General features: G+C 39.0%; 1 protein-coding gene across 4 annotated transcripts in view; it reads left to right on the forward strand.

Moving 5' to 3' along the window:
* PARD3B (par-3 family cell polarity regulator beta) overlaps positions 1-13,112 on the forward strand; it is a 394,364-nt gene that overhangs the window by 21,049 nt on the left and 360,203 nt on the right. For all 4 annotated transcript variants that reach the window (XM_071561897.1, XM_071561898.1, XM_071561899.1 and 1 more), the window contains exon 2: positions 3,855-3,956. In XM_071561897.1, coding sequence (XP_071417998.1) covers positions 3,855-3,956 — 102 coding nt within the window. The remainder of the gene's footprint in view (positions 1-3,854; positions 3,957-13,112) is intronic.

A 13,112-nucleotide genomic window follows, 5' to 3' on the forward strand; every position in this document is an offset into this window, starting at 1 on the left:
GCTGCAACATTTATTAAGTATGTTGCTTACTTTTCAGAAAAGTAGTGGACTGATGCTTTTCTTTGCGAGTTTGGAACAAAAAGAATCAAGAATGTGCTCTAAGTTTTTGATACATTAAAAATGTGAATATAGATGTGTATAAAAAACTAAGAACAAAGAAGAGTGTCTTTAACTGTAGATGGATTGATCTTTCACTTGAATGTGTTGACTGAAAATAAATGCACAGAAGGAACCTTGAACCTATTTTAGTCTATTTGAGCAGTAAAGGTGTTGCATTAGGTGGCAAAAGCTAAGTTAGGATTTTGTGACAGCATGAATGTCAAGCCCACTTTTTAAAATTTATGTCATTTCTCTGCCTACATTGCACTTGTGCATTCATGTGACCTGGCTTTAATTTAACATTTGGTAAATATTTGCGTAGTAATTCCTGAAGTGTTCTCCCACACATAAAGGAAATGATGATAAACAGCTTTTAAGTGGCTTGATGTTAAACACAAACATGACTTGCAGCCCTAAGGTAAAACGCGCATTAGAGGAACTGTTCAATATTCATTTGGCAAGTGCTGGTATGCATTACACCAGGTAACTTACTCATTATTTTTCTTTACATATTTAGATGTTCCAGTTGTGTAGCTCAGCTGAACTTCTGCCTAAGGGTTATAGACAGTGCTGTAAGGGAACTTCTCCCCACTTGTGATGTTAGGCTTTTTTGGAACCATAGATGTGGTTTGTTCAATATGACCCTTCTACACGAGAGCATGGCTGTGCCATGGTGTAAAGAAGAGCATTCTGGACTCTGAATCCCAAGGTCCTGAGTTCCAGTCTCAGTGGGACCGTCCTCTGGCAGTTCAAGCCTCCCTGCCCACCCATCCCGTCAGATCTCGGATGCTCAGCAGGGTCTGCCCCAGTTAGTACCGGGTGCTGTGACAGTCCCGAGGACTTCACTGTCACTGTCCAACCTTGCTTGGCTGTGGCAAATGGACCTCAGGACTTAAACGGTGGGGCCAGTTCTGTGCACGCTGTGCCTCACCTAAAACATCCACTGCACAGGCTGGAAGGCACAGCCATGTGGGGAGAGCCCTGCCCTAATCTGCGTTTGCCAAGTCTGGCCATACATACATACAAGAGAGCATTTAGAGGTGCAGATAGATGGCAACTGTACCTGGATGCTGCCCGGAGCTTCCAGGCTGCCATTATTGTTTTGTTTTCAAAACAGGCGCATTCCTTTGCTTCTCAGAAGTAGTTATTTCTTTTTAAGAATATGAACTTCTAGTGATGGTAGTTAAGATACTGTGAGGAGGGATCATTCTAGACAGTCATTTATTAGAGTAAGATTTCAGTCTCAAACTAGAAAAAGCTAAAAAAACAATTAGTTAAAAAAAACCCAAAAACTTGCCCAGCATTTTAGAATACAGTTCTTACACTTTTTTTGAGTTACATTTCATAGTTTTTCAGCAAATGCCTTCTCAGTAAGTATGTCCTTAATCTCTTCCCTGAACAAAAATGTGGTGCAGTCTTATTGTGTATTGTTTGTAAACTCAGAAATCCAGCAATTCCTGCTTTCAGCAGTTCAGAAGTGTTATTTCACTGAAGCGAACAAATGCGGTCCGGGAGCGACCCTGCCCGTGTGTAGCCCCGCCCCAGCCTGTCCCCTCTGTCACTGCTGGCGCTGCGTTCGGACGGTCAGGTCATGCAAGCAGGAGGGCGTCTGTTCTGCAAGAATTCCAGTGGTATCCTTTATGGAGTACAAAGTTACTGTTACTCCTACCTAGGAGTTTTAAAACACATGGAAACCTTTTTTGACACTCTTTGATTATTGTATCTTAGTAAAGCATAAGAAACTAAACAAAGACCATCACTTTCCTTTGCAAGTTACGTTTTCTCTGCTAGTGATTCTACCTTGGATGTACCACAGTCATATTTTGCACCTGTTTTGCTCCTTTTGAGCACTAAGTGATGTGTCAAAGGTGAGTCTGTGTGTGCACATGCATATTGCAGTGGATGAAATGCTGTTTGGGGTTTTAGATACTCAACTCTTATTTATATGGTGAGTTATCTAAAATATCAGTGAAGCTGTCTGGACTCTTGGTGGGAGTAAAGAAACACAGAAGAAATTGATATATTGCTTTTAGGGGGTTTTTTTGAATACACGCTTTGTATCCAATGCTTGGCAGTGTTTGGAGTTCATCCAAAACCCAGGAAATGTTCTCTGACGATGAAATTTCTTTGGAATGGGTGAGCGATTTTGCTGCTTAGATGAACCATTGTTACTTCTGTGACTGCAGAGGGAATTTTTTCCAACTAGACTATTTAGCAGTAGTTACTATTTGCTTCATCAAACAAGCCTAAAAAGCTCCCTGCCCCTAGTGTGTGGTTTTTAACTTTCAGGGATGAAGCTCATATAAGTTAATAGAGGCCAGTTTCACATTTGTATTTGTGAAACAGCAAGTGTTCAGTCTTGCTGTAGTCTGTAGTAGTTGAGATTGAAAGATCATGGTGTGTTCACACTGTGTGTACCTGAGTCAGAGTATGTGTGGCAGCAGAAACTAAACCATAAAGAAGTACTTTTCTTCAAAGGAAACTGAATCCTGTTCTGGTTTAGTTCTTGTATTTCAGTGTGAATTGTCATTCCTTTCTTCTAAAAATACCTCATGTGTGTCACACATGCTCTGAATGATTGATGAGGAATGGTATCTTCTGTTCTTTGAGACTGATTTAGAGGCTTTCTCTTAATATGGCCATTAACAAAAATCATTAAATTACTGTATTTGTTGTGACCCAAAGTAAAACAAGGATAAGGATTTAAGTTGAATGTTGTTCAGGGTGGCTATGAGTCTTCAGCTTGTGTCCTGCCAACTAGCAGCATTCTGTTGGGACAGTAGAGTTTTTACAGTAATTTTTGCTTTGTTTCTGTTTCAGTGACAGATCTGAGTTTGGTGCAGCTACTCAATCACAAACAGAAGTGAACAGTGAAAGCAAAATATTCTAATCAACTGTTTATTTTATAACATCAGATTTATTCTGTCTGCAGGACACTTAAACAGCCTAATACACAGAGCAGGTTTTAATGTATCTTCAGCCAAATACATTAGCCATATGTTAGAAGTTTGTCCAGGTAAGAGGAGCGAGTTTCAGGTATGCTGGTTTAATGTTGCTAATTATGAAAACCTTTTGTGGTTGCATTAGTTGAAAGGTTCTGGAGGAGCATCTATAAGTCCTGGTGTGTTCCTCATGTTTTTTAAAGCTGAATGCCACTTTCCTGACTCCTAACTTTAGCATATTCTGGCCACTCTCCCTAATATTGATGGAGGACTCAAATATGCTTTATAATCATAACTGAGCATGTTTCTTCCTTCATTGTGCTGTAGAAGATGTGCCAATACAACACAGCCTGATATACCTCCTCAGAGAAAGAAGTGATGGGTGTGTTTTATATATCTAAAAATATATGTGTACACCACCCCCTAGCTTGTCATGAATGGTGCATGTCCCTCCATATATATATTAATTTACTTACTTATGTGTGCTGATAACCAAAATATTCCAACTATAAAGTATAGTAAAACAAGAAAAAAGTTATTTTGATTAACTTATTTTAAATTATTAAAATTGAGCCGAGAATGATAAGGAAATGAAAGTGTATGTTTTAAAGTTCTTTTGCATAGTACTGTTCTACAGGCAGTGTCTTGTAGTGTCATTCGCTCTCAGTGTCAGTTTTGGATGATGGCTCCGAGCTTCTGCCTCTTGACTGTAGAGGGAAATAGATGGAAAACAAGTGGGATACAAAGCTGCTTTATCCAATAGCACTAAAATCATGCAAGGTTAGGTTAAGAAGTCTTATATCTGTCTTACAGGATCCAGCTTCCTGGGTGAATATTCACCACCTGGAATATACAGATGGAGGAATCCTGGACCCAGATGATGTGCTGGCAGATGTTGTGGAAGACAAAGATAAGGTAGAGCTTGGATGAAAATATTACTTTTGCTTTTTGATGCCTTTTCAAATAACTAGTGTTACTTTCTCATTTCTTGGACATCTGGCAGGTGAAATGGGTGTTAAATAATCTTAAACACATCTGCTCATGGGTGCTATAACTGCTTCTGGAGTAGGAGAGGGGAGTGGGAAGCATGACCAAAGGAGTGATGATAATAAGAGAAGCCTAGCAGTTCATTTAGGACTTAACCTTTTCAAGCAGTTTTGTGGGTAGAATGGTGAATGAATGCAAGTTTTGCAAGACGTTTTTTATGCCACTTAAAATATCTTTTATAATCTCTTCCTTTGAATAGAATCAAGTTCTTGAGAATCATTCAAATGTCACGGTTGAATGTGACAAAATAAACAGACAAATCCTGTGATGACAAGAACAGCTGCTTCAGCTGTGTTAAATTTCACGAGGAGTTTCTATGATTTGCTGCTAGAAATCTAAGCAGGCTAGTTACTCATTTTAAAAGCTATGAGTGTAATTTTCAATTAAAATAAAGATTTCCTTTCTGGGTAGAGAAGTAGTAGTTGCAGAGAAGCCCCTTTTATTTTTTTGTAATTAATAGAAAAATTTAGTTTTGAGAAACTAATTGGTGACTTATTTCAGCATAGAGGAGGAGAGGTATAATTTATGAAACTTTACTGATTTTATCTTATTTATTCATGAAATCACAGGGAAAAATATCTAGTGACTTGAAACTGAAGATCTAAATATGGGATGTGCCTGTGCTTTTAGACAAATAACTTTGTCTATTTCAGGTGCCACATGCTTGATGATTTAAAAACTAATTCTCTATATTGCAAACAGAATTGCTAGTTTTGTATGCTGTTGATTCTTCAATGAATACAAAGTGCAGCATTGTGCTTATGATTAACGGGATGCTGTTTCTCAGTACTTTAGAGAATCATCTAAGGTGTACTTCAGTGTCATTTTGTAGTGGTTTGTGTGGGGATTCTTAAAGGCAATGGATCTCTGAGATATATATTCTTTTTATCATATTTGTGTTTCTTGCTTGTCCATATTTACTGAAAGTGTACTTAAAACACCATAGGATTATTTTCCCCAGGAGTTTGTGGAGACCAAACAGTTGGGTTCTGAAATGGACACAAATATGTATCAAGGATAACACCACAAGCATAAGACGTCATGAGATGGGATTGCATCAAATGTGTTACTGATCTCACTAGTTAATGACAATTAACACATCTACCCAGGATTTTATGTGTTTGAAGTACTGATAGAGGGACACTTACACAAATATGAGCATTATTTTCTGAATATTTGATATGCCATCCAGTTTTTAACTTGTGGCCAGAGCCTTTGCTGTACCTCGGTGGGTGTCACTGGCTGAGCATGTGTTGCTGATGAAGCTTCGAGTTCCACGCACAGCTGTGAGTTTATAACAGTGCCAGATAAGACTGCAGTTCTGAGGCTGCTTTGAGGAAAACCCATTGGAAACCTGGGATCTCACTCTCTGAAGCAGTCTGAGGTGTTTTAGGAACACAGCAAACTCATTTTCTCTTCCCATGATGTGTCTGTTACCTGTGATGTACCACTGTTGTCTTGTCTTCTTCAGAATAGCCTGGTGAAACAAGGACAAGAGACTTGCTGAACAGCAACAGCTGCAGTGACAAACCAGATTTTTGGATTAAAGTAGGAGGGAACAATGTAAGGGATCTGCTGGTTTGAGAGGTCACAGAATTCTTTCATTTGAGAGTGGAATTGTGCCTGTAGCATGTGTCCATACAACCTACTTAGAAGGTTTAATGTGATCTGATAACAAAGAACCAGGCCCAAAAAAAGCTTACAAATAGTTTTGATAGTTTTATTGTGGCCTGTTAGCCTTTGAGCTTTCCCCAGTGTTATTTCACACTGAGAATCTCGACTAGGGGATCTTTAAGCTTTACAAAAAAGGGGAGGAGATATTCAGGTCGAATTGACCTGCAATGTTACTTGGTGTTTAAAGTCTCTGTGGAGATGAAGGAATTTTTGGTACATTTATCTGTGCACTGCTTGTCTTTAGTTATGATTACCTGAATGTGTGATAATTGAATAGGCTACAGCTTTGTTGCTTTCTTGTCCTTGTCAGCCTTCCCTGTGCATCCAAGCCAGTGATGTAGTTTCCCATTTCAACAGCCACTCTGTGTAAAAATAAACATTGCACTTAACCTCCGAGCCTTTAACCAAAGGCGTGTTTGGCGTTGCTGACCATCAAGCTCTTCCTCAGTGGCAGAGGAAAGCTGATGCTTTTTAAAGGGATAATCTACTCTAGATTGTATTTTGATAGCAGTAAATTAACACAGTTTCTTCAGAGGAAAATGTCCTTGCTAATCTATTGATTTCTTTCACTGTGACAACAAAACAGTGAGAGCTATCAGATATAATTTACTTGGAATTTCAAAAGCTTTTGACAGTCCTTGACAATAGACTGTTAAGGAGGCACAACTACTCATGAGCCAAGTGCTGTGGTGGGTGAGGGACGATTGAGAGGCAACAAAAAGATGGAATCAATGGCCAGTTTCCAACGCTGAAATGATGGCACTGGGATGCGTAATTCCCATTACTGGGAGTGGCAATGGTTGTGAGGTCTGCTTGTATTAACTTTGTGACTTCCTCTTGAACTCAGAATTAAGGGAAGTTCAGCAAATAGGCAGTACAATGGATGATATCAACAGCTGTGAACCTCACAGTTAAGCTTGCTGGAGAGAGTGGCTTGTTTTATGTGCATATAAAACAAGTCTAAATTAGTATTACATGTGCTGGGTAACATGTCATATGAAAATTCTTTAAAATTCTAATGGCTGAGAGTCCCTCTTGCTGCTGCTGCTTTAGCAATATTCTGTGGCCTGAATTGGATGTCAGAGGTAGTTGCCATAGTTTTGTAGACTAGCTTTAAAATAGTTTGTTTTCACTGAGTTATCTAGCAACTGGTTCATGCCCTGGTAATCTGAATGACGGATTAATTAAAAATCCCCAACTTTTGTCAGTTGAATAAAAACACACTGTTTAAATTGTCTGATTCTACTGTGTTGAAGCTATAAATGGAGTCCTCTTCATATTCTGCTCTAAACAGATCTTTCACTTGAAATGGCTTTTCTTCTTGAGGAAGAAAATGTCCTGAGAAAACATCTTTGCTGTGCAAAAGGTGGAGAACAAAATGTTTCCTTTCATATCATTGTCTTGGCACATGTCTTGAAGGCATAAACTTAATGTGCCATCTGGATTCTCTCTGATTTTTATATGGAGTCATGTTTTAAATACTCACAAACACCTGGGGAGACTAAAAGGATGTCACGAAGGCCTGGGTTAGGTTAAAACTTGCTTAGCTTATGGAAAAATAAGTTTCCTGGATCAGAACAGTTCTACTTTCTGAATGCATGTAAAAGTCTACTGGGAAAATACTCATTCTATCAAACTGATATATATATATATATCTGTATGTTCATATTTGACAGAATTCAATCAATCAAAACATGTTTATGGGGATGCTTTTATTAGCAGAGACCCTCTTTTTTTTTTTTGTTTTGTGGCTTGTTGTTTGGGGTTCTTTGGTTTTTGTTTTTTTTAGTTTCTTTGGGTGTTGTTTTGTGAGACTGTGCTTGCAAGGGCAGTATTGCAGTAGTTACAGTTAGGCCAACAAAGCTGCTGAATGTTTGTGGTCAGTGCTGCTCTTGTCCTAGAAGGTGGTGTAGGTTTAACCTCTCCATAGGTCTCCTTGTTTGTTTGCAGTGTCAGTGCTAATGGTAGGGCAGGGGTTTGTGGTGTCAGATGGTTTTTTTAGGAGTGGAAAAAGGGGGATTCAAAAAAAGCTAAGTGATTGTGATGGGCATTACACTGACACTGAAACAGCAGGATGCCAATATGATCTTAGAAATTAGTTTTTGATTGGGAATCTCCTTTGTTTAGTATAGATGATTTGTGTTTTTTAACAGCAGCAAAAGCTTTTGAAGGACACGAAGCAACATCAATGAAATGCTGGAACAGTGGCACTGTTTCAAGATTTGTAGTGACTGTAACTGTCATTTAAGTGTTTCTAATGATGATATCAAATAAATGGTATGAATTAAGTGTAGCTCAGATACCTACTTTATCTAGACATTTAATGAAATAACAGCAAAATCACTGAATTCTTTCATCTCAGTTCACTACCAGCAGAAATGCAATATTGAGAAAACATATCTCCTGGGTCGTCTCCAAATGCTGGAGAAATCAGCTGGTGGATGTTCAGAATAGTTATTGGGCCTGTGTATGCTCCTGATGAGAAGGTCAAGATCTGGCTGAAGTTTGTGTAGAGGACCCCAAGTAACTTTGAAGCCTGGCTTTGGACAAAGGTCTTTGCAGGTAGCTTTGGTTTCAGTGACGGTATTGGGAGTGGGAGGCTGGTTTGGAGAAGTTGTTTCAGCAAAGCAGTTAAAATGAAGCAGGTGTGAACTTCAAGACTGCTACAATTATATAAAGGAAATGTCTTTCCCAGTACCTGACAGGCATGTGTTCTGTCAGTGGATTTTGAACTTTTCTGTTGTTTCCAGGCAGGTTTTATTCACTGGCAGTGATGGCTGGCTGGGATTAGCATTTACAGAGCAGTTATTTTCTGACCTGGGTTTGACTCTGTAGACCTTCAAAGTTGTCATTTTGACTGTGAAAGTGATGGTACACTCTAATGTGCAATGTGTATTTAAATTAACTTACACTGAGCTAATTCCACCTTTGCACAGTTTCTGTTGTATGTATGGCCAGACTTTGCAAACGCAGATTTGGGCAGGGCTCTCCCCACATGCCCTTCCAGTCTGCACAGTGGATGTTTTAGGTGAGGCACAGCATGCACAGGACTGGCCCCACCGTTTAAGTCCTGAGGTCCATTTGCCACGGCCGAGTGAGTTTGGACAGACTGTCACAGCACCCGTTACTGGGTGACAGGCTGACCCTGCTGAGCATCTGAGATGTGATGGGATGGGATGGTAGGGAGGCTTGAACTGCCAGGGGACGGTCCCACTGAGACTGAAACTCAGGACCTTGGGATTCAGAGTCCAGAGTGCTCTCCTTTACACCACAGGACTGCCCCCAGTTTCTCTTGTATTCAGCAAATTCCTCATGAAATGGAAAAGGAAATCAGAGCTAAAGTAACCTTTAGGTAAGTAGAGAAGCTGTGGCTGAAGAGTATGAGGTGATAAGGAAAATTGCATCAAGTTGAAAAATGACAATATTAAGTCAGAATGAGAAGGAGGGTAGTGGGCAGAAATATCTTGGGAGTTTAAAAAATAAATAAAGGGTTGTGGAATTCTGAGGGAATTTCTGTTCCTGTCGAGTTATAGGTTGCTGCTTTAAAAGCTTCCTCTGCAAACCAGTGGTAGGGGCTTCAGTGCTGGTTTGTTTAAGGTACCTTGCAGTGTGTCAGCAGAGCTGGAAAGTGTCACACTTTGCAGATCTTTTTGTTGTGTGGTTTGATTCTCAAATATATGATCCATGCAAGTAATGCATACTTAAGTTAGAGAAATGTCATTCAACGTCTAGAGTTCTGTGTAAATGAGCTCTGTAGGGTTTTGTAACATTCTGATAACTGGAGTGCAGAATAGCAGGTTTTTAATTCTTCCGTTTGTTGTGCAATAGTATATTATACTTGTTTGGGAAAAACATAGCAAGAGATACAAGACTTCATGATAAATGAGAATTGTTAGCCATTGAAGTGTATGCTACAGTGGGATTTTTATGTAGACTCCTCTACATATTGTTGCACATTAGTCAACTTTCTCCTTGAGAAGTTTAAAAAAATCTCTTTTTTCTTATAAGAATGGGAGAGCGGTGTCTGGTAGTACAGAAAGCAGTTTAATAATATTGGTTTCATGTCCTGTGGAGGTAACATTTGAAGTGTGCAATGGACACAGGATAGTTCCAAGTGCTGTGTTATAACTTGAACGCTCTGTGTCTTTTGTAAAATATGCATCAAAAGCCATCAAAGAAGAAAAATTACAGCTTTTCTTCTTTGTAAGGTGGTTGATATTGCTCTAGTCTGGAGTTTTGACCCTCAGTGTTACATTTAGTTCATTAATATGATGGCCAAATTATTGTTTTAATGTGTGTGCTTTTACTGGCTGTCCAACTGGCTGCAGCAAATACACACTTCAGACTTTTGACACTTAGTGCTTCTGGCAGAGTCTTGGTTACACTTCCATAAGTTTGAATGCCTTGTGTGAAAAACTGATGTCCAGGGGGAGTGAATTTTGATGTGTTTAGTTCCTTGCTGCTAATGAGGTAAAACAAGGGATTAGTAGATCAAAAAGCCTGATATGCTCAAGAGGAGGAGAATGAAGCTGCAGAAATTTGGCAAAACTGGTATGTAAGGGCTGATGTTCTTTGATTTGGTTTTAATGCGTTTTTTTGTTTGGGGTGTTTTTGCCCACCCTTATTATAACTTGCAGGTTGTGGTTAGTGTCTCTGCCAGAATATGTGTAGATACTTGTCTCAGTGACTCTTCCTTATTGCTTTGGTTTTGTATTCATATTTTGTGGTTTCAGTAATGAGATCCTACAGAGAAACAGCAATCTTAAGATTTTATTAGCAAAAGGATAACAAATAATGCATTCTTCTTTCAAACCCTAAATTGGTAAAAATTAACATGGATTTAACTCCTTCTATTCTGACTAACATGTTTACAACCTCTGAAAGCCTAATACAGTGTTACCATCTTTGTTGTGTTTAGAGTACTCTGTTCCTTGTGTAAATAAGATGTACAAGGTTTCAGCTGTAATTTCCAATAATCAGAGTTATTAGGATATGAAATTGGTATTGCTGACATTATTTGTTTACTTAAATATTCATAGCTAGTTCTGAGTGATGAAGTTATAAAGGCTAAACAGAATTGTGACTAAAACTTCTATGCAACTTCTGTTCTGCTAAGAACACTAGAAACTCTTCAGGTATCTGATAATTAGCTCTACATTATGTATCTCTACAGGAAGGGAAGTATTAAAAACGGCCTGTTTTAAATACTGCCACTACTCTTTATAGCACCTTAAAATACAGAGATGTGAGACACCAAAAAAATCCAAGATCACAAAGGGTATCTGTCACTTTGGGCCGTGTCAAAGGCAGTGCTGCCAGCAGGGAGGGAGGTGTTTTTTCCTCTTCTCTGCTGGGACAAGACTCCACCTGGAATACTGTGTTTGGGTTAGGATTCCTCAGCACAAGAAAGATGTGGACCTGTTGGAAAGGGTCCAGAGGAGGCCACAAGGGTAAGAGGGATGGAGCATCTCTTCTGTGAACACAAGGTGAGAGAGCTGGGCTTGTTCAGCCTGGAGAAGAGAAGGTTACAGGGAAACCTCATTGCAGCCTTCCAGTTCCTAAAGGGGGCCTGTGAAAACAAGGAAGAGCAACTTTTTACATGGGCAGATAGTGATAGGATGAGGGGGAACAGTTCTGAAATGACAGAAGACATTTAGTTTCAATATCAGGAAGAAGCTCTTCCCTATGAGGATGGTGAGACACTGGAACAGCCTCCCCAGAGAAGCTGTGGATGCCCCATCCCTGGAAGTGTAAAAGGTTAGGCTGGATGGGCATTTGAGCTGTCTGATCTAGTGAGAGGTGGCCCTGCCCATGGCAGGGGCGTTGAAACAAGATGGTCTTCAAGGTCCCTTCCAACCCTGACTGTCCTGTGATTCTGTGATTTTGCATTGACTGTGGTGATGGCTTGTCCTATTGAGTTATAGGCTCTTTAGCTTGTTCTGAGGGACAGCACCAATGCTTGCTAAAAACATCCACCGAGTTTATCTAGGGTTTACCAATAGTTTTAAAACAAACAAAGGCATTGGGGATGGGGACATTCTTTCAGAAAAACTGTAGCTCTTGAATTACTGGCCCTTGGAGGAGCTAAGATGGAGTTTTGTTTTTGCTGTTGACAAAATGGTATGCAAACTAGTCCAGCAGCAGCTGATTTTAAGAGAATGTTTTCACACTTTTCAGGAAGAAAAAGTTTAATGCCATTTTGAGTCAGTGCTTGTTTAGGAAACAGATGTCTGATTTCACTCTTGTGTAGTAGGGTGTGCTGTGAGCCACCATATATATATAAAAAAGGATATTTTGGTAGAAGTTAGTCTGTTTATTTTTGAAGTGGGATCTGAACTGTGAGAGTACCAGGGGAAGGGGGCAAAAAAATCACTATCATTAGTACTTACTAAGCAACACTTTATTTCAGTAATGCAGTTTCTTTTAGAATACAGATTATGAAGCTTTGCATTTTTATGAAATTTGTTTTAATTTCTTACTGCAGAGGTGCTATGCATTATTCAAGATTATAAAATGATTTGGATTTCAGGAGCATTTGGATTTGCTGATGAGGATTTCAAGCTGTGTAATTATGGAACTGTATGCACATGGGTTGGAAGTTCAGAACTCATTAGCGTAATCATTAAAATAACCATTTTTTAAGTGTGATATTACATTCTGGGGTGTACAATTTACACTATCATGTGCTCCTGGTTACTGGAAGCATTCTTGGAATAAACTTCAGGTCTGGCAATATGCTTCAAGAGAAGTTCATAGCTTTAAGAACAGACACCTGGTCAAATGTTGCTTAGGTTATTAAAGAAAATAAGGTTTTATAGATTTAGAGCCATAACATGGTGTCTGTATGCATTAATCAACATCCTGTTTATCCTAGAAAAACTTATAAGCTTTTACATATTTAGTGCTGCATAATGTAATTTTTTCTTAAAATAGAAAAATTTTCTTGGAACACGTTGCAAAGGTTACTTATTTCAGCTCTACCTCCTTCAGCGTAGTGTGGCTATAAACGTTCTTACCAGACAAACTCCAAAGTTTTATCTTTTCCGGTATAATGTTTGTGTTTGAACTTTCTGAAATGCAAACTCTTTATCTGAGCATCTGTAACCACCAGAGTTTTTCCATTTGTGGTAAGTATTCCATTAGTTTTCTCAGATAGGAAAAAAAAATTAAATAACACTGACAGTGAATCTGTGACACTAACAAGATTCCTGATAGTTTTGAAATAAGATTGCCCATTAAATGCTGAAAGAGGGACTCTTTGGAGTTAAAATCCTCTTTATGTAAGAGACACGTGAATCTGAAACTTGTGCTCTTCTAATTTGGTTTTCTGTTGATCCCCCTCTCTGATCT

The sequence above is a fragment of the Pithys albifrons genome, chromosome 8, assembly GCF_047495875.1.
Source record: "Pithys albifrons albifrons isolate INPA30051 chromosome 8, PitAlb_v1, whole genome shotgun sequence".
NCBI lineage: Eukaryota > Metazoa > Chordata > Aves > Passeriformes > Thamnophilidae > Pithys > Pithys albifrons.